Source organism: Ictalurus punctatus, chromosome 24 (assembly GCF_001660625.3).
Source record: "Ictalurus punctatus breed USDA103 chromosome 24, Coco_2.0, whole genome shotgun sequence".
NCBI lineage: Eukaryota > Metazoa > Chordata > Actinopteri > Siluriformes > Ictaluridae > Ictalurus > Ictalurus punctatus.
In genome coordinates, this window is record NC_030439.2 from 20,704,305 (window position 1) to 20,727,842 (window position 23,538).

Genomic DNA, 23,538 nt, shown 5'->3' on the forward strand with positions numbered 1-23,538 from the left:
GAGAGAGAGAGAGAGAGAGAGAGAGAGAGAGAGAGAGACAGAGAGGGGGGGACAGAGAGAGAGAGAGAGAGAGAGAGAGAGAGAGAGAGAGAGACAGAGAGGGGGGGACAGAGAGAGAGAGAGAGAGAGAGAGAGAGAGAGAGAGAGAGAGAGAGAGAGGCAATCAGACAGAGATAGAGAGACAGGACAAAAGACAATTTGTTAATTTGTGAACTTCCTGTAAAGTCCTCTCACTTAAAATTTGTGTGTGTGTGTGTGTGTGTGTGTGTGTGTGTGTGTGTGTGTGTGTGTGTGTGTGCACCTGGTCGGAGATGGCCGACTGTATCCGCTAAGCTTCCTCTTTTCACTTTGGTAATAAAAGCACAAAGCTGACCAGATTCAGTCATTTTCCCTCCAACCACCTGAGGCACAAAACAACATTACTTTTCCGAAATAAGACGCCATTACTGATAAACACGTCCAGCACGGGGTGTAAAATAATAACACACTCTCCAATGTTACACTCTCCAACAACACACTCTCCAACAACACACTGCACAGTAACACACTCTCCAACAACACACTCTCCAACAACACACTCTCCAACAACACACTCCACAGTAACACACTCTCCAACAACACCCTCTCCAACAACACACTCTTAACACTTCATCATTAACACTGAGGTACAGGTGCACTACCAACCAGTTAACACGGCTTCGTGAACATATCTATCATTTCTATCATCTGTATCATATCTCATATCATATCAGCTAGCAAGCAATCTAGCTAAATGTGAAATTAATGTGGAATAAATCATGACCAAACTGTAGAGATTTCACTGAAACAGTCTGATGTGATTATTTCAGAACATAACAGCAGGTTGGGAAACGATCAGGAGATAAGCGTGAACTGTTAGCCGTTACCTTGAGGCCCAGCAGAGCGCCCGTGTCTCGGGGCACCGTGCCGTCCTTCATCCGCTTGTTCAGCAAAATCCGCCCGATTAACCGATCTCCGTCTTTGGACGGCTGCCACGTCACCGGGTGCTGCAGAGTTAAAGCACGACACCACTTTTGAAAAAAAAAAAATGATTATATATTTTCTTTCAATCTCAGAACTCGTAGCATTTTGAAGTAAAAACATTCAAATTCAAGCTCTGCTTTTTGTCGTCTTTTGGATGATAAGAACATTCTAATAACAACGTAATATACACTATACTAGAATATATATATAAACACCGCATGTCATGTGGTACATTTACAGCCAGCGTTGAGAGTAAAACAAAAAGAAGAGGAAAAAACGTGACATGAAAAAGAGAAGAGCTGAAACAAAACGACACAAGTGTGTTAAAGAGAAAAGAAAAACAGAGAGAGAGAGAGAGAGAGAGAGAGAGCTTTACAGGAAGGAGGAATGCACGCAGTTAAAGAGTTTACTCTCGATATAAAATAGAACGAATAATTTGTTTATTGTGTAATAATTTGTATTTGTTTTTTTATGGGTTTACTCTTCTTTCCTTCCTTTTTATAACAATTAAGGAATCATTATTCAGTCTACACTAAAGCAGCTTCTTCAAACGAGGGCGGGGTCTTACTCAAATAAACATGGACACGCCCCCTGACAGTAAATCCTGAAAGTAGATGCGACTTTCTCAGATTTCCTCCTCTTTAATTTCAAACGTCTCGTATCAGATTTATGAGACATGGAAATAAGATTTTCTTTGATGATTCTAGATTGTTGTCGTTGTCATATAAATGACGCATCGTCATGCCGATATATCGTGCGCTGAAAACTTGCAGAGAGACGAGGGACATCAGTGGCCGGAGAAACGAGGAGACATCGAGGTAATGACTGACATCCCGGGAGTCACTCTTTAAATAAAATAAAGGGTTCCTCACACAAAAAAAAAGTCTTAAGGGTTCTTAGCTTTCAGGAACGCTCTGTGATAGACAGACTCGGGTGCAGGGTTCTACCTATAGAGGTTTCTCCGGTGGGACAAACTCATTAAAGCCCTCTCGTTTAAAAAAGAGTGACGATAGAAGAGGAGAAGAAGAAATGAAAACTTGCAGAGAGGTGAATAAGAGCGATGGGGGGACGTGAGGACAGATGATTGGACGCCTCACCATAGACATTGGCGAGGACTCGTTATGCCAAGACGCATAATCCCACCAGTGGCCGTCCATATCTCCTGCGGATAAAACACACACACACACACACACACACACACACACACACACACACACACACACACACACACACACCGGGAATATACAAGATGAGCCTCACACACACATTATATACACATAATACACCCACACAGCGGTGCTTGAAAGTTTGTGAACCCTTTAGTATTTTCGACATTTCTGCATAAATATGACCTAACACGTCATCAGACTTTCACACAAAAGTAGACGAAGAGAACCCGATGAAACGAACCGGAGAAAAATATCACACCGATCGTTTATTTATCGAGGAAAACGATCCGATATTTTACATACTGGATGTAAGATCGAGTGGCAAAAGTATGTGAACGTCTAGGCTGGGCAGTTCGGTTGAAGGTGAAATTCGATCAGGTGTGTTCGGTCGATGGGATGACGATCAGGTGTGAGGGAGCGCACTGTTTTATCACCAGATTTTAACCCAAATGAGCAGCATTTCATCTCCTGGAGAGGAGACCGAAGGGAGAAACGCCACGAAACAAACAAAGAGGCTGCAGTAAAAGCCTGGAAAAGCATCACGAAAGAAGAAACCAACAGTTTGTTGATGTCGGTGAGTCTCAGGCTCGATGATGTTATTGCAAGAAAGGGATTTTCAGAAGAAAATTCAGAAGAACAAATATCAGAAGGTCAGAAGGTCAGGAGTTCGAGCCCCAGCACTGCCGAGCTACCACTGACGGGCCCTTGAGTGAGGCCCTTAACCCTCTGTGCTCAGTTTTATAAATGTAAGTCGCTCTGGATAACGGTGTCTGCCACATAAATGTAAATATGACGTGTTATTTACTTTCATCTACTTTAATTCTTATCTGTCAGCGTCATATGTGAAACTCTTGCACGACTTCTGCACAGCGCCGAAGTCCACAGTTACGTCTGAGGTCTGAAACCCATGTGCACAATTTCACTATTAAATCCTCACCACATACACGTTACTCAACTCTGACTACGACCCTAACAGCATACACGATAAACGGCGAATTCTACCCTGCACTTTTGCCGACCAAAGAAACCACAGCACCGCCATCTTGTTTTCCACCGGCTCACGAACTCAGCTCGATGCATTCACAGGTCAAAGTTCAAACACGCAGAACACACAAACTGTCAGAGCTCCATCTGGAAACAATATCACTCCACGCCAGCATCAGACTCACGCAGGGGCGTGGCCTAAGGCTGGAAGGTGGAGACTGAACATTTGATGTTATTCAGTATACTTTTGTATCATTTATTTTCAGTACAAACGTTTTGCGTCCATAAAGTTTGGAATAAAGCTTAAAGTCTTCCCTTTGCACTTTTAATCTGTCTTTTAATCTAATCTACTTTTAATCTAACCTACAGTAGCTATTCATTTAATCTTTTAATCTAATCTATTTTATGTTTCTGACACATTTTCACTTGTAGTCTACTCCCTAAAACGTACGTCTTCCCATAATGAAAATGCAGAAATGATCGAAAACGGGAAACGCGCCGGATCTCTCGCCTACGACCTTTCTGTCATTTACATCGTTTTTTTGTTCGTTTTGGCAACACGGACATTAAAAAAAAACTCACTTTTTTTTTTAACTTGCCACAGTGTCTCTTATTTATGATACAAAGAAGTCAAATGTGAGAATAAAATACCCGATAAAGAAAACTGCTCCTTGGCAATTCCGCCATCTTGGAATCGTGGCGTTGTCGGTGTCAATCATACAAACCAGGATATTAAAAAAAACAAAAAAAAAGCTAAAAAGTTACACAAACCCGTGTTTTCATATGCATTGGCTTTGGCGTGCAGATCCTAGACGACGGTTTTAGAGTTCAGGAGTAAACGGAGAGGCCAAACAGATTAGAAATGATGTGGTTTCAGATTTAACGGCGTTAGCGTGGGCTAGGGCTTGATCCGGAACACTTCAGATTTCACGCTCTGTTCTGGACCTTATTTATCTTGATTTTTACACTTTATCGATGCGACGGAGTGACCGGTGCCCAGCTGTCTGTACTCTGAGCCTCTTCCCTATCACATCAAGATCAGGTGCCAATAAACACACGATAGAGCTACACACTCAGAGGGAGAGGTGCTGAGAGCCTCAACATCTCTGTGTGCTGAATAATAATAATAATAATAATAATAATAATAATAATAATAATAAAGACTGAAGGCTCGTCATCGCACTGGCTGAGTTTTCCGTCCCGTGTTCATGGCAGACTTGTGACTCGCATGATTCCTCACACTGATTTGTCCTGTTTTACCGAGCAGACTTTATCCTGCTCCTCATCCAGGCTTGTTCGGTCAGGTTCTTCCTGTCCTCGTTAACCTACTCCGTCCGCGGACTCCTTCCGTCTGTTGCTTATTTCAAATACATTCAGCCTCATACTAGCACATATTTCTCTCTCTTCGTGAAGTTCCTGTCTTAATCTTAACCTCGCAAGAGCACCGTGCCGTTACGGTAAAATACGGAGCGTGACGAAGCGGAGTCACTGTTACCACCGTGAAGTTGAGTCTTTTCCTGTTACAGCTCGTCCTCAAGCGTTTTATTCCTCTTAAACCACAGGAACTTTCCAACCATTACCAGTTTTTTATCCGTTTATATTAATGTTTGAGTGAGTTCCTGTTGTCACTTACGTTATAGCAGCTACAAACAGTCCTTCCCTCACCAGCATCTCTCAAAACTTCAAAAAACGGCAATTTGTCATGTTACCGAGAAACTGAAAACGCCTCTGTCCTGTAGATCTCCGAAACCGTAACGCTAAAGCTTTACCGCGGACTGTTCCAAAGCACTGACGCTGGAGACTCCTTCCACAAACGTTCCATAAACACTTTTCTCCTTACAGAAAACTTCACCAGATCAACGATTACACACGTTTTTAACATGTCTATGGAGAAATCGTCAGCAAACAGCTGTGCTGTAAGAGGAATAAAACACATAAGGATGTGCTGTTATAGGAAAATAATCAACGTCGCCATAGTAACAGTAACTCCTTCATCACACCACATCGTAACAACATGACACGCTGTTATATTCCTTACAAATATGATCTAGGTCCAGGTTTTGTTTTTGTTTTTTTATTTAACGTTTAAAAGATCCACTTCATGAATGTGATATGTACGGGAACGTACGTTTACAACCCCAATTCCGAAAAAGTTGGGACAGTATGGAAAATGCAAAAAAACAAACAAAAAGAGTCCGCTGAAAATTCAGTTCACCCTGTACTTTAACTGAAAACACATTAACACGTTATTTGATGTTTTACTTTGTGAATTTTAATTTATTTTTGAAAATATACACTCATTAAAATCTGATGACTGCAACACACTCCAAAAAAGTTGGGACAGTCGACTGTTTAGCGCTCTGTAACGTCACCTTTTCTTTAAATAACACTTATTAAGCGTTTGGATGCTGAGTGAAGACACCTCTTGGTTAAGTTTAGCAAGTGGAATTTTCCACATTCATCCATTATACATTTCTTCAGCTGTAGGTCAGGACTCCAGCAGGCCATGCTAACACCTGCACACTGCTTACACAACCATGCGCTGGTAATCCGGGCAGAATGTGGTTTAGCGTTGTCCTGCTCTGGATGGCAGCGTATGTCGCTCCAAAATGTGTACATATCCTTCTGCATTAACACTGACACACCCCTATACCATGGATACTGACACGTCCCCATACCATGGATACTGGCACGCCCCCATACCATGGGTATTGACACGCCCCCATACCATGGATACTGACACACCACCATACCATGGATACTGACACACCACCATACCATGGATACTGACACACCACCATACCATGGATACTGACACGCCCCCATACCATGGACATTGACACGTCCCCATACCATGAACATTTACACGCCCCCATACCATGGATACTGACACGCCCCCATACCATGGGCACTGACACGCCCCCATACCATGGACACTGACACGCCCCCATACCATGAACATTGACACGCCCCCATACCATGGGCACTGACACGCCCCCATACCATGGACACTGACACGCCCCCATACCATGGGCACTGACACGCCCCCATACCATGGGCACTGACACGCCTCCATACCATGGACACTGACACGCCCCCATACCATGGACACTGACACGCCCCCATACCATGGGCACTCACACGCCCCCATACCATGGACACTGACATGCCCCCATACCATGGGCACTGACACCCCCATACCATGACAGACGCTGGCTTTTGGACCTGATGCTGATAACAGCTCGGACGGTCCTGTTCCTCTTTGGCCCGGAGAACACGACACTATTTTATCCAAAAACTATATGAAACGTCGACTCGTCGGACCACAAAACATGATTCCACTATGCTACTGTCCATCTCAGATGAGACCGAGCCCAGAGAAGTGGGCAGAGCTTCTGGACAGTGTTGACGTATGGCTTCTGCTTTGCAAAGTAAAGCCTTAACTTGCATCTGTGGATGCAGCGGCGAATGGTGTCGCTGACAAAGGTTTACCAAAGTATTCCCGAGCCCGTGTCAGGATCTCCGTTACAGACTCATGACGGTTTTTAAGACAGTGATGTCTGAGGGATCGGAGATCACGCGCATTCAGAAGATTTGGCAATATTCCTTGAATCTTTTAATTATATTGTGCACTGTAGAAGTGAAATGGTAAAAATCTACCGATGTGTCTTTGGGGAATGTTCTTCTCAAAGTGTTGGATTATTCTCTGACGCATCTGTTGGCAGATCGGCGAGCCTCGACCCAGCCTTGCTCTTGAAGGACTAGACCTTCTAGACCTTTTTTGGAAACTCCTTATATACTATGATTAGACGATCGCCTCACGTGTTTCACATCACCTTCTTATTTCAACTCATCGCATCGCTATTAGTCCTAAATTTCCCCTGTCCCAACTTTTTTGGAACGTGTCGCATGCATCAGTTTCAAAATGAACGTTTACCTTCAAAAACCTTCGCAGCTGATTAGATAAAATATCAATGGAAGTAGAATTTCCAACATTAAAATGAACCTTTAACAATAAAAACACGAGAAATGCGGCCTTACGTTTCCTCTCATCACTCAGATGTGAGCCGGCTCCATTCCTCACGCGTGCAATTCCTCATTCCGAGAGTTTTTTCAGGACCTTCTGATCCAAATATATTGTCAGTAATCCGTCTTTGCTTTCCGTGGCCCCGTCTCCTTCCAAACCTCGGCAGAAATTCACTAAAGATGATTTGCTTTGGTGTCAGTCCTGATCCCGATACACGTTACAGACGTATTTGTGTTCCCACGCTCATAATTACACGTCCAATCTGACCCCTAACCTGATAATAAAGAGGCCGTGCCGTGTTTTTGACTTTCTCTCGCTTTCTCTGCAGCTCTGTTCCTCGCTCCTCCTCCTTCGTGCATTAGAATAATGGGATTAGGCTTTATTCTTGGAGGCTCAAACACTCCGTCCTACATGATGTTCACTTCGCATCACACACACACCGTTTCCACGAGTTTCCGGGTCTCTACCTCGAAAAGCACACACACTCACCGCCATGCTTCCATCCATCTTTACAAATTACAAACATAGATAAATAATTGAATAAACAGGTTTAAAAAAAAACTGAAAGTGTGTACTGCAGCTATACGTGCAGTTTAAAAACTTCAACAAAACCTCCATTAAGTTTCATTATTTATTTGGTAATTGTCTTTATTGTTTCTTTTCAACTTAGCGTGACTCTAAACCAAATGACATCTGCTAATCCGTGACGGATTGGCACTCTCTCGAGATAAGCTCATCAGAGATTCCACATCTTCCTGTCCACCATGACAAGGAAAGCATATGATGTTAATGTGGGTTCACAGATTGAAGGAGGATAGAAGGAGGATAGAAGCAGGTGGAGTTGTTGCATTTAGTGTTTAGGTTCTATGGAACGTTATGAGTTACAGTTACAGTTGATCCGGGTTGCCAGGTCAGTCATTTTTACTTTTCAACTGCTGCTGTATTATTATTATTATTATTAATGTATTATTATTATTATTATTATTATTATTATTATTATTATTATTAATCAATTTTACTATTATTTTATTATTATTATTATTATTATTATTATTATTATTATTATTATTATTATTGAATGTTTGTATTATGGTCATATCCTCCCAGGACATTACACCCCCAAAGCCTGCAGAATAACTAATCCTTTCATCACCCATTAAATACTTCCTGTGTAAAGCCAGTTCAGCCAGACATCTAGGGCCAGTGAACATTCACTCAGTGCGAAGTCTTGCCAATGTTATTATTTGTGTCTGAGCCTTGTATTCTGGGATTTCGTGTTTTGACCAGTGAAGTGTTGATCGACTATTTTTTGGATCTGGTGGTGGTTGTGGATGTGGTGGAGGTGGTGATGTGGTGGAGGTGGTGGCTGTGGATGTGGTGGTTGAGGTGGTGGTTGTGAATGTGGTGGAGGTGATGGTTGTGGTGGTGGTGGTGGTGGAGGTGATGGTTGTGGTGGTGGTGGAGGTGGTGGAGGTGATGGTTGTGGTGGTGGTGGAGGTGGTGGAGCTGATGGTTGTGGTGGTGGTGGAGGTGGTGGAGGTGATGGTTGTGGTGGTGGAGGTGATCGTTGCGCTGGTGTTGTTATATGAAGAGTTTTTACTGTAGGTATGTTATTGAAGCATTTATCGTAGTTTGTAAACTACATAGTACACAATATGGTACACTATACGGTATTCATCCTGTATGGTATATGCGGTATATATATACTATACGGTACACATCCTGTATGGTATATGCGGTATATATACTATACGGTATTCATCCTGTATGGTATATGCGGTATATATATACTATACGGTATTCATCCTGTATGGTATATGCGGTATATATACTATACGGTACACATCCTGTATGGTATATGCGGTATATATACTATACGGTATACATCCTGTATGGTATATGCGGTATATATACACTATACGGTACACATCCTGTATGGTATATGCGGTATATATACTATACGGTATACATCCTGTATGGTATATGCGGTATATATACTATACGGTACACATCCTGTATGGTATATGCGGTATATATATACTATACGGTATACATCCTGTATGGTATACATTTATGATTTAACACAAACGTGAAAAAATGAATTCAAATAAACAAAAAATGATAAAACATTAATAAAACCAATTTCTCCTGATTTTGCTCTTTTCTTCTTCTCTGTACATTTATAATCACACGCTCCAATCCAATACCGCGGCCTGAAACAGCGGATCAGAACCACAACACCGATCACGTGCGTGACCACAGCAACTCAACCCGTCTTCAAGCGTGCTGCCGTAATGCCTGTGACGTCTCGCTTTGCAGAGAAGCGCTCAGTTACTGTCAGGATGTCGGGATGGGACCAGTGTCGGGTTTCGGCCATCATTTCAAGCAGACCTAGTGGAAGATGATGGCATGCTGTAATGATCTGCACAGCTTTCAGAGTCCTCTCTGCCGCACTGGGCTTTAATTACAGAGCATGAAATATTCAGCAGTGATGTCATACATACTGAACACACCACACGCAACTGACGTCTACTCCGGGTCAGCGAACAGCGAGCCTTCACTTCCACACCGTGTGTTATAGACCTGCGTGAGGTCGCTGTCGCGTACTGGATTGCGATCGGTCCGAAGGTGCTGATTCATTTTCTAGAACAGCGGCTTTATATGAACACGCTCGTTCTAACACGCTATCGTTTCTATAGTAACAGCTCGTTCACAGAGGCTTGTACAGAGATGTTTACTTAACACTACTTACTGTAAGGAGATGCTTATTTAACGTTTATGAAAGGAGTCTCCAGCGTCAGCGCTTCATAACGGTCCTTACGTAAAAAAGGGATCGTCTGATCATCTTGTTCGCTAAAGGAGAGCTTCGTTACATTATGGAAAACGCGGCAGACAGAAACTTTATCGTAAAAAATTTAACCATATGCCTACAACCAGTCTGTGGAATTAAAAATCAGCTCGGTAAGACGCAGACCTGAGCCGCTTGAGACATTCAAAAGTGTGATTTCTATGTAAAATGTGTCCAAATACGTCAATTTTTAGCACCCATATGAAGAAATGCCATGAAAAAAGCACTTTTTAAAAAGAAAACACAGCTACATTTCTTGTAAATACTACAAGGGTGTTATTTTAAAAAGAACCATGGTAACCACAGTACTATTTTAACGTAGCATAAACCTAAAACACAGTTCGTATGGGGAAAAGAAGTAAAGATATGGATTTGTGTAGCGGATTGAAACCCTGCCTAGCAACAGGAAACGCATGTTCCCTTACCTTTCTCACCAAAGGATTCGCACTCAAGCTCCACATCTTCACAGCTTGTGTACTCCGGCGTGGTGTTGATCTCCTCCTCCGAACTGCTGAAGCTCCCCGCCGCCCTGAACCGTCCTGATCTCCGGCTCCTCACAGGCCTCATCGAGTCTGACTGATCCGAGCTGAGCGAGTCTGTCCTCATCACACCATCCATCATGCCCGGGTCCAGACGGTGTGCTTTACTGAATGTCCTGAGAGCCGGCGAGCTTCTGTCTACGGAATACGAGCGCTTTGACGTGGGGCGTTGGCCGTCAAAACCGTTGTAAGCCTCTTCGAGCTCTGTGAAAGCCAAGGAAACGTCACTGTGGCGCCGCTCGTGTCGTGCTCTAGAAACCTGAGCGTGGATTCGCATCTGCTCCTCGTAGGGCTGCGGTTTAACAGGGTACCGCGCAAGGTTGGGGTCGCTGCGGTACCGAGAGCGATACTCCTCCTCGCGTTGCCGCTGGAGCTCGCGCTCGTCTATCTGAACGTCCCGGTGGCGTTCCTGGTAGCGCCAGCGGTTCGAGTCAGACGGAGAGCGAGGTATGACGCCGTCCCCATGCTGAGATCGTCCTACGACGTCCCCTTTGTGAGTCCTGGACGCCGATGGGCTTCTTCTCCTGTAGATCAAAAACAAACTGAATGTTAGTCAAAATAAATTTTCAGAGGCGCCATTATTTTTAATAATGCAAGACCATAAAGGGATCGGCTGCCTCTACGAGTCCCATCCAGGGTGTTTTCATGCTTCCTACCCACTGTTCCTGGGATGGACTCCAGATCCATCACGACAAGGATAAATAGCTTACTGAAGATGAATAAAACAATAAATAAATAAATAAATAATATGGGCTATAACCAGAAAGGGCAATAAGGACTGTTACATAAGCACTGCTCTAACATGAGCCAGCGCAGCGGGTGGGAAAAATGGGTGGTCACTCAGCATCTCGCCCTTTAGCTATACATTCAGCTAAAATTATAGCAACAAAGGTCACATGTGCGATGAATTCTGAGATAAAATTCTGCAATAATCAGCAAGAAGAATGCAAAAGAGCTACTGAGAACTCAAACGCCACGCGATAAATAACAACAAGGAACACATTTTAATTCGCTATTTTGAGTCAGATTAATGAAATACAGCCGTGGCAGTGTTATTTAATGATAAAGACTGAAAGTCCTGTCAGAACTGTCAGGATAGCTCACGTTAGCCGGATAGCTAGCGTTACTAGTGAGGATTATGAACATTTATGACTATAGAGCAAAAATCCTGTGAGAAATCCAGTCAGCTTACCTTGTTTTAGCAAATGATCTAGGGTTAGCAGTGAAGAGTCTTCATATTTCTGGATATGACTTAAAAATCCTTTCAGAATTCCTATCAGGTTAGCTTATGATAGCTAATTAGAATTAGCAATGAAGATGTGCAAATTTATAAATAGAGGAAAAAAGCTCTATCAGAAATCGTGTCAGGTTAGTTCATGTGAGCTGGCTTAGTAGCATTAGCTGTGAAAATTGTAAATAGTTGTAAATATTGAATAATAATCCTGTAAATCTTTCAGGTTAGCACATGTTAGCCAGTTAACTAGAATTAACAATGAAGTTTAGGGGCCCGTATAAATATAGATTAGAAATCCTGTGAGAAATCCAGTCTGGTTAGCCCGTGTTAGCCAGCTAGCTACAGCAGTGGTAGTAATGACAATTATGAAAATGAATATTATTTGAAAATCCATTCAGAAATACTATTAAATTAGCTTATAATCGCTAATTAGAATTAGCAACGAAGATTATGCATTCATATATATATATATATATATATATATATATATATATATATATATATATATATATATATATATATATTCATAAATATGGAATGAAATTCAGCACTCATGTCACGTTAGCTGGTTAGCTTAGTAACAGTAAAGAGCATTTATAAATATGTAATATAAATCCTGTCAGGTTAGCTCATGATCACTAGCCAGCTAGCATTAGTAGTAAAGATTATACATTTCTCCTTAATCTTTGACTTTACAATGTTGTGTAAAAAATTTTATTACAACTTTAGCATTACTTAAAATTCAACTAGCATTAGCAGTGACGTTTATGAAAATTATTATTTTTTAAAAAACCTCTCAGAACTCCTGACAGATCATGCAGGTAACGCCCTGATGCACATACACACTCTCTAGTTACTCAGCACTTGCATGCTAGGCTAGCATCTTTCCTCCCCTCAGACACACACACACACACACAAAATAAGGCCCCATGCCAGCTCAGAACACACACACACGTGTGCATACACACGCAGCCAGAAAGCTGACCGCTGGTTCTAGATGCCGAGGACGGCCGGGAACTGCCGAGCGAAGCCGCAAAGAATTGTGGGAGCTAAGCTAATGCCGTTAGCAAGGGCTGTATTTAGCTGTAGGTCAAATAAGACTTGCTAAGGAGGATTAAAGCTACTTAGCTGATTACAGGCCAAACGTAGGTCCTGTCAGACTTTATTATCTCGACTAACTCAGCATATTTTAGTGTGTGTGTGTGTGTGTGTGTGTGTGTGTGTGTGTGTTAACACTGAGGACTCATATTTTGTGTGTAGGAGTGTGTATGATTCAGCTTTTGATCTACAAGGATGCAGGATGTCTGGCCAGGACAGATTTGCAGTGTGTGTGTGTGTGTGTGTATTTGAAGACACCACCACCTACTGATACAACTAAAAAAATAGTTTTGGAGATTATTCTCATTTTATATCATTTATATATTTTTTTTTTTCAAAAAAAGTTTTTTATTCTTTTTTTGTTGAAAACTACTCAAATCGGAGAAATCGCGATCGCACGACATTGTTCCGCGCGCTCTTTCGCGGCGATGTTTGTTGGTAAACGAGACCTTTTAGCTGTACTCGTGTTCGACGCACGCGAATCCAGGAGGGCTTCGGTCGAACGCGCATAGTGACGACGTCTGCAGAAAATCTGCGGTCATTTTGAAAAGTCGCACACTCCTGTGAATATTTGCTTGATTTTGCGTTCATTTCTGCGATTACTGCAAACTCTGTTCACTCACATCTACACTTAAATAGAACTTTTTCAGCAGCAGGAAGTTGGTTAAAAGGTTTTACACAGTAACACACGGCAAAGCTGAAAGAGATTCCAGAAATGATGAGGAAGAAGGTGATTGAAGTACATCAGTCTGGGAAGGGTTACAAAGCTATTTCAGAGGCTCTGGGACTCCAAAGAACCACAGCGAGAGCCGTTATCTCCTAATGGAGAAACTCAGCACAGTAGTGAACCTTCCCAGAAGTGTCCGACCTTCCAAAATTCCTCCAAGGACACAGCGACGACTCATCCAGGAAGTCACAAAACAGCCAAGGACAACATCAAAGGACCTACAGACCTCTCCTGCATCAATAAAGGTCACTGTTCATGACTCCACTATCAGAGAGACACTGGGGGAAAACGGCTCCATGGAAGAGTGGTGAGGTGAAACCACTGCTGACCCAGAAGAACATTAAGACTCGTCTGAATTTCACCAAAACACACCTTGATGATCCTCAAACCTTTTGGGAGAATGTTCTGTGGACTGATGAGTGGAAAGTGAAACGGTTTGGAAGACAGGAGTCCCGTCACATCTGGCGTAAACCAAACACAGAATTCCACAAAAAGATCATCATATCTACGCTGAAGCATGGTGGAGACAGTGTGATGGTGTGGGAATGCTTTGCTGCTTCAGGGCCTGGGCAACTTGCAGTAATTGATGGAAACATGAATTCTGCTCTCTACCAGAAAATCCTAAAGGAGAATGTCCTTCAGACCGTAAATTGAATCTCGAGCGCAACTGGATCATGCAGCGAGACAACAATCCAAAGCGTAGGAGTAAATCCTAGAAGTAAGTGAGAGACTGATCTCCAGTTATCAGAAGAGTTTGGTTGCTGCTAAAGGTAGCACAACTAGATTTTAGGTTTAAGGGGGCAATTAGTTTTTCTGAGGAGCCGAAAGCGTTCTCCGTATTTAGCTAGCCGGCTAAGCTACTACCAAGCGTAGCATGATGTATCTCGAACGCTATTGGCTGTTACACTGAGTTTAAATTATATTTCTTCAAACAGACTTCCTGCAGTAAAAATATAGAAATTGACAATCAATTATTAACATAAAATATTTTTAAATATAGGTAAAAGTGTAGGCTTTTTTTAATCTATTTCAATTTAAAATATTTGCATTCTAAAATGATATACAGGACATTTCTCTCTCATTTCTATACAGGACACGTCGTAGGGGTGGGGGGTGGGGTGGGGATAAAACCCCAGCCGAGCCGAGCCGGGCCACGCCCTACTTTACATACAGAACATCAAAGTGAGTATGTTTAGAGTCATCGCTGCCGTAGAGATGGAATAATCAGCTTTGGCACTGCGGCGTTGTTTCCATGCCGTGCGTGTATCGATCCGTTTAGACTGGCATTAGGAGAATTTGGCACACACACACACACACACAAACACACACACACACACACACACACACACACACACAGTCCAGACTGGTTTAAAGAAAGGAAAAGAAACGCAGCAGAAACTCAAGCAGCTCAGAGATCAATGCTAGAGGAGGGAGGACAGGGAAATGTAGAGGTTAACACACACACACACATACACGCACACACAAACACACACACACGCACAAACACACACACACACACACACGCACAAACACAAAGGCAGCAGGACTGGACCAATCAGTGAAATGTGTGTGGGCTTTATAGATAATATATACAGGACAGGAAGAAAATGCGACTCTCTGACTCAATTATTACACAGTATAATAATCTCCCTTTAGCTCAAATTCAGTTTTATGGTCACACACACACACACACACACACACACACACACACACACACACACACTGTAACAGGCTCGTAGTTTAACTAAAGAGGAGGAAAAGCGCTGGGAATAAATTACCTAACGCTGATGAATTATTCACATCTAACACTTATTTTGCATAATTACAAAACAACGAACGGAGATAAAGATATGACGGGAAATGTGTGGAGAAATAAACGAACTGAGGTTCGTTAAAGTTAATTATAACATTTCGCATAATATTAACGTGCGGCGTAGAAAAAAACAACCCACAAATAATATGAAAAACACCTAGATTATTAATTTATCTCTGAGATACAAACAGTTTCACTGGATACGTTTTAAAACCGTTTACGATTCCCAATTCAGCTCAACAACCTGCCACACACACACACACACACACACACACACACACACACACACAGAAGGACCATCACAAGTCCCAAGAATCCATTTGTCGTTGGATATCCTGTGGCCAGAGACAGCTGTTTGTTGTGATATAAACGTATTGATTTGTGGTCAGAGTCTCAAACGAAAACAAGGAAAACACACAGGAAACCGCTGCAGCTGCTTAGCAACGCTCCGTCCCAAGTGTCTTCAGATTTAAAATCCTCCCTTTATCTTCTCTACATCGAAACAGTTCCAGTGTAAGAGCTCCAGCTCCAGTTCCAGTCGAAGTCTCCAGTCATGTGACTTGGGGTTTTTTTTTCCCCCTGTAGAGCTTTAGCCTGTGCGGGTATCTGAACGAGTTTTCCCATCACGACCGGAGCGTTCACTAAACTAAACTTTAACTAAACGTGGTCAGTGATGTGCTAATCTCACTCCTCAAACTCAACATAGTAATGATGCGCAGAATCGCCATCGCCACTTTCTGGCTTTAGTAATGTTTTGGCTTCAATCTTAAAAAAATAAACCTGAAACGTTAGCTAAATGTTAGCATGCAGACATGTCAAATCTAACACCGAAAACAGCTTTGAAGGTAACGATAATTAGAAAGATCAGAAAGATTAAACAGCTCGAGGTTCATCACGGGAATGTCATCCAAGCCACAACTTGTTAGGAAGAAAAATAAAGCTTGGACGGAAGTAACAGGGATCCTCGGTGCGTCTGATGCGTGTGCGTAGCTAGTACAGTTAGCTCGCTTTGCTAATCGAATCTGAGAACGAAGCCGAGCGCGTAACACGTGACTCAAACGTTAGAGATGATTTTCACGCTGATTAGTGCGTCAATTAATCTGTGTTTAATTTTCGAAGCAGTACATAGCGACAAACATTTCTCGTTTTTTTAAATGGACAGGCCACACCCACAAGAGTCAAACTACAATTTATACAAGCGACTTGTCAGCTGCTAGTGTGAACATAGGGTAAAAAAAAAACGGGGCGGGGGGAAGGGGTCACGAACTACAACGGCAAAGTGCGACGTGTGACTAAAAGTAATGAAACGCAAAGCTTTGGATCACTGACTGTTGTTGAATTGCGTCGGCTAGCAGAGGGTATCGAGTCTCGTTACACTGCGCCTAGCACACGCTGTTCTCAGCTACGAGAAACATACGATGTGTTTGCACTCACACTCTTCAGCTCCTGACTACAGACACTTCAGCTCTGAGCTTTAAAATGAAAGTTTTGGTTTTCCGGCCGGTTTTGCTTGAATTTTTACTCCTGAATGTACCATAAAGGGGTCTGATACACAGCAGCGACTTAAACGTTGGCCGTAGAGACCAAAATGTTTCAAAACGTAAAAAAAATAAAGATTTCTGAAGGTAGAATTCGGAGCTGTTCCTAGCTGCCAATACGAGACATTATTTATGATACGTTGCGCAAGCGTGACGTGTCGAAAATTTACTGGCCAAAGCCCAAATACGCACCAGAAAGGGCATAAAATAACGGTCAGAATAATGATCTGCTCCTCATGTAGAGCACTGTGTATGTCCACTGCTGAGAGATTTGATATTCAGCCCATTTTGGTCTTTTAAATATATAAGAGTCTGCAGTTCCTCCAGCAGATCGCTCGCCGACTCGAGCACAGACGATGACGAGCGCACATGTGTGTGTGAGCGTCACTCACCCGCTGTTCGTTACCAAGTCGGTCTGCGAGACATTCCTAGGCGTGGACGCATTAAAACGGGACAAAACGGAGCTGCAAAAGTGTCGCAACGTGTCAAATTGCATTTTCATCTCATCTTCTTTCTCCTCCTCTTCCTCCTCCTGCTCCTGCGCTCTCCTCTAATGTTCCTTTTCCTCAGGAGAAAGAAACCACCCACAGCACGTCCATCACACTGCCTCCTCGCGCTGCGTTTAAGCGCTGCTGCTGCTGAGTGTATCAGATGTATCGCAGAGAGCCCAAACACACACACACACACACACACACACACACACACTCTCGCTCTCTCTCTCTCTCAGATACACTCTGTACAAGACCGTTTGTCACACTCAAACACACTCTGGCTGCGTTCCAGGCTGTACTTCTGAGCTTTTGCCTAGGATGAGAATCCAGAACAACTTTCCAAACAGCATTTATCCATCATCATCATCATCATCATCATCATCATCATCATTATCATCATCATCATCATTATCATGATCTTCACTGCTACCATTATCATCACCATAATCTTCATCATCATCATCATCATCTTCACTGCTACCATTATCATCACCATAATCTTCATCATCATCATTATCATCATCTTCACTACTACCATTATCATCACCATAACCTTCATCACCATCACCATCACCACCATAACCTTCATCATCACCATCACCACCATAACCTTCATCATCATCATCACCATAATCTTCATTATCATCACCATAACCTTCATCATCATCACCATAATCTTCATCATCATCATCATCATCATTATCATCATCTTCACTACTACCATTATCATCACCATAACCTTCATCACCATCACCACCATAACCTTCATTATCATCACCATAACCTTCATCACCATCACCACCATAACCTTCATCATCATCATCACCATAATCTTCATTATCATCATCACCATAATCTTCATCATCATCACCACCATAACCTTCATCATCATCATCACCATAATCTTCATTATCATCACCATAACCTTCATCATCATCACCATAATCTTCATCATCATCATTATCATCATCTTCACTACTACCATTATCATCAGCATAATCTTCATCATCATCATTATCATCATCTTCACTACTACCATTATCATCACCATAACCTTCATCATCATCATCATCACCACCATAACCTTCATCATCATCATCACCATAATCTTCATTATCATCACCATAACCTTCATCATCATCACCATAATCTTCATCATCATCATCATCATTATCATCATCTTCACTACTACCATTATCATCAGCATAATCTTCATCATCATCATCATCATCATCATCATCATCTTCACTGCTACCATTACCATCACCATAATCTTCATCATCATCATCTTCACTGCTACCATCATCATCACCATAATCTTCATCATCATTATCACCATAATCTTCATCATCACCATAATCTTCATCATCATTATCACCATAATCTTCATCATCACCATAATCTTCATCATCATCACCATAATCTTCATCATCATCACCATAATCTTCATCATCATCATCTTCACTGCTACCATCATCATCACCATAATCTTCATCATCATTATCACCATAATCTTCATCATCAGTATCATCACCATAATCTTCATCATCATCACCATAATCTTCATCATCATAATAATCTTCATCATCATCATCTTCACTGCTACCATTATCATCACCATAATCTTCATCATCATCATTATCATCATCTTCACTACTACCATTATCATCACCATAATCTTCAACATTACCATCATCTTCACTGCTACCATTATCATCACCATAATCTTCATCATCATCACCATAATCTTCATCATCATCATCATCATTATCATCATCTTCACTACTACCATTATCATCACCATAATCTTCATCATCATCAGCATAATCTTCATCATCATCATCATCATCATCATCTTCACTGCTACCATTACCATCACCATAATCTTCATCATCATCATCATCTTCACTGCTACCATCATCATCACCATAATCTTCATCATCATTATCACCATAATCTTCATCATCAGTATCATCACCATAATCTTCATCATCATCACCATAATCTTCATCATCATCACCATAATCTTCATCATCATCATCTTCACTGCTACCATCATCATCACCATAATCTTCATCATCATTATCACCATAATCTTCATCATCAGTATCATCACCATAATCTTCATCATCATCACCATAATCTTCATCATCATAATAATCTTCATCATCATCATCTTCACTGCTACCATTATCATCACCATAATCTTCATCATCATCATCACCATAATCTTCAACATTACCATCATCTTCACTGCTACCATTATCATCACCATAATCTTCATCATCATCATCACCATAATCTTCATCATCATCATCACCATAATCTTCATCATCATCATCACCATAATCTTCATGATTATCATCACCATAATCTTCATCATCATCATCATCATCATAATCATCATTATCATCATCTTCACTGCCACCATTATCATCACCATAATCTTCATCATCATCATCATAATCTTCATCATCATCATCTTCACGGCTACCATTATCATCACCATAATCTTCATCATCATCGGTGTCATTACCATCACCACAAACATCACCACTACCATCATCATCATCATCATCATCATCACCATTGTCATCACTGTCATTGATCTCACCACAAACAACAGGGCCACCACCACCAACAGCATCATCAAAATCATCTTCCTCACCATCATTCTTTTTTTATCTTTATCACAATCACCACCATCTCACTGTGTGCGCGTGTGCGTGTGTGTGTGTGTGCTTCATTAACTCCTGCTCCTCTTAAACACTCTTAATGTTTTTACTGATGGAGTGTGACCGCCCTTTAAAACTGGCACACACACACACACACACACACACACACACACACACACACACACACACACACACACACACTGGTGGAGCTGTAGAGCAGCGAATGCCAGAATGTGATGTTGTGATGAAGATTATGCTAATGGTGTTCACACACACACACACACACAGTCTTTATTATCCCTGTCATCTTCATCACCTCAGTCATCATCATCATTTCGTCATCGTCACTGTCTTCTTTATCACTGTGATCCAGCAGGTCTTTTCAGAGGTAAGTGTATGTGTGTTGCCAGTGCTTCCGTTCCCAGCAGTGATAATTACTTCAACCCATCACCTCCTCCCTCTCCAATCCGCGTACTGGGTTCTAATCGGCCCCTAGGTTCCTTAGGATTAGAGTTTGTACCTTGAAGGTGTAGAGTTGGAGGCCCAGGTACCATCTTGTCACTTTGGTGTTGTGATCTTTCATTGAGTGGATCAATGTCAATGGTCAGTGGTCCATCTTCAGGTCAAACTTCCTCCACAGGAGGTAGTACCAGAGGGCTTCCAGGGACCACTTAATAGTAAGACACTTTTTCTCGAAGTTTGAATACCTGGTCTCTCTGGTCTCTTTTCTACTAAGGAAGACAACTGGATTCTCTGGTCCTTCAGCCCCGTGGGCCCTTCTCTGGACCCTTCTCAGAAGCGTCCATTTGCACCAGAAACATTTGAGAAAAGTCAGGATTTTGTACGACCGTGCTGGAGCATATCATCTCTTTCAAAGGTTTAAACCTGCCTCGCGGTCTTTGGCCCACGCTACAGGGTTCTTTGCAGCTTTACTTAGCAAGTATGTCAAGGGTGTTGCAATCGTGGTGAAATGAGGGATGGATCTGTGGTACCAGCCCACTAGGTCTAGGAAGGATCTCACCTACCTCTTCATCCAGGGTCAGGGGCTGCATCGAATTGCTTCCACCATGCCCACCTGTGGTCGCAGTTTGCCATTAACCTGATACTTTCCTGAGTAACTGGTCTCTTGTCATTCCTACTCGCACTTCACCACGTTCAAGGACAGGCCCTGCTGCTTGGATCCTCTCTAGGGTCTGTCGCAGATGTTCCAGGTTGTCTACCCAGGTGTTACTGTAGATTATCACATTGTCCAGGTAAGCAGCAGTCCACACTTCGCAGCCCTGGAATACTCTGTCTATCAGCATCTGGAAGGTAGCAGGTGCCCCATGAAGTCCAAACGGAAGGATCGTATGGTATAACCATAGCAGCACCTTGAAAGCAGTGTGCGGCTTGGAGGTTGGATCAAGGTGCACCTGCCAGTACCCCTTACAGAGGTCCAGGCTGGTGATGGACTGGGCCTGTCCTATCCTTTCAATCAGTTCATTAATCCTTGGCATAAGGAAGGCATCAAACTTTGACTGGGCATTTAGCTTACAGAAGTCAATGCAAAACTGGATTGATCCATCCTTTTTTGGGACGATGACTGCTCCAGTCACTGGTGGAGACTTCTATTACTCCCAGCTGCTTCATCGTCTCAATTTCTTCTTTCGAGGGAACCATGAGTTTTTCTGGCACCTGGCAAGGCCTCTGTCGTGATGGAGTAGGGTCAGTAAGATGGATGGTGTGGTGGATCATCTCTGTCCATCCAGGCCTCTGATGGAATAAGGATGGAAACCGGTTGAGAAGGTCTTAGAAGTTCAGCCCTCTGTGGTTCTGCCAGGTGTTCTAGGGTCACTGTTGCAGGCTGACTTTGTGGTCTCACCTCGGGAGCTTGTTTGTCCTCCTCCATATCCTCCACCTTCCTTATCATCAGTGATGACTCTGGGGTTTTACAGCATGGTTCTTTCCATTCTTTTAGTAGGTATACATGATAAGTTTGAAGAGATATTCTTTTGTCGGGGTGGTGAATTTCATATGTTACTGGACCCATATTCCTCAGTACAATTTATGGCTCCTGCCACTTGGCCAAGAGTTTGTTCATGTAAGATGGTAACAGTAGCAGTATCTTCTTCCCCAGCTGGAACTGACAAAGCCTTGCCTGCTGATCATGACACTTCTTTTGACCTTGTTGCACTTGCTGCAGATTTTCTCTTGATTATTCTTTGTAGCACTTGAGATGGTCCCTAATCTCCAAGACAAACTTGATAATGCTCCTCTCTTCTGTACTGGTTGTAGGGGCCTCCCAGCCCTTCCAAAGGAGGTCCAGCAGTCCTTGAAGTTGACAACTGTACAGGAGCCCAAAGGGGGGAAATCCAGTCGAGGCTTGAGGTACGCTGTAAGTGAATAAGACGAATGGTAGCCATTTGTCCCAGTCCCTTCCCGTGTCTGCGATAAACTTCCACAGTATGGACTTCAGGATCTGATTAAATCTGTCCACCAGTCCATCAGTCTGTGGGTGAGGGCTGGTTCTCAGAGCAGTGATGCCCAGTGTCTGGTGGAGCTGTTTCATCAGACGTGAAGTAAAGTTCATCCCTTGATCTGTCAGTATCTCCTCTGGGATGCCTACCCTGGAGAACAGCTGGATGAGGGCATGGATGACCTTGGGCATAGTGATAGTATGGAGTAGGAAGGCTTCAGGGTATCTTGTGGAGTTATCACAGAGGACCAAGATGTATCATTGTCCCACACTGTTATTTTCAAGTGGCCCCACAATGTCCATGATGATGCGGCGGAAAGGGGCAGATATGACAGGCGGTGGATGTAGGGGAGCTCTGGCCCGCTGATGCACTGGTCTTTTGACAGGTAGGACATTTGGTGCAGTATGTCTTGATATCAGTTTACATTCATGGCCAGTAAAAGCATGAGCTGATGTGAGTGTGTTTTCTGCTGGGCCATGTGGCCAACCCAATGGACTGTGTGTGCTAGGTGTAAAACTAGGGGACAAGACACGGGAACAACCAAACATGTTTCATCTCCAGTTTTCACATATAAAACATCATTCACAACAACATATTGCTAATCACGCACACTATACTAACTTTTACATTCAGCTTTGGCAAACAAAGGCTTCAATATCTCATCTTCTCTTTGCAATTTACCTATATCCTATGGGATCCACTAGCCACTGACCTCAAGACCCTCTGTTGAAGGTTCGGGGTCTGGGGCACCCAGATACCTCACTAAACGCTGCTGTTGGCATGATTTTCTAGGAATTTTGGTCCTGCCTTGCAACATACTATCGTCAAAGTCTGGCAGAGGCTGAAGATCAGCCTTGGCTTGGGCCTTTCTCACAACAGGAAATGACATTTAGGTCTTGGTACAGATAACATTAGCATCACCATTTATATTAGCATC

At 42.6% G+C, this 23,538-nt stretch overlaps 1 protein-coding gene across 1 annotated transcript in view; it reads right to left on the bottom strand.

Annotated features, from left to right (window-relative positions):
- rims2b (regulating synaptic membrane exocytosis 2b) overlaps window positions 1-23,538 on the bottom strand; it is an 85,761-nt gene that overhangs the window by 45,191 nt on the left and 17,032 nt on the right. Inside the window, exons 6-9 of the mRNA XM_053675356.1 lie at window positions 10,456-11,093; window positions 2,100-2,164; window positions 906-1,025; window positions 302-401 (exon numbers count right to left, since the gene is read on the bottom strand). Coding sequence (XP_053531331.1) covers window positions 302-401; window positions 906-1,025; window positions 2,100-2,164; window positions 10,456-11,093 — 923 coding nt within the window. The remainder of the gene's footprint in view (window positions 1-301; window positions 402-905; window positions 1,026-2,099; window positions 2,165-10,455; window positions 11,094-23,538) is intronic.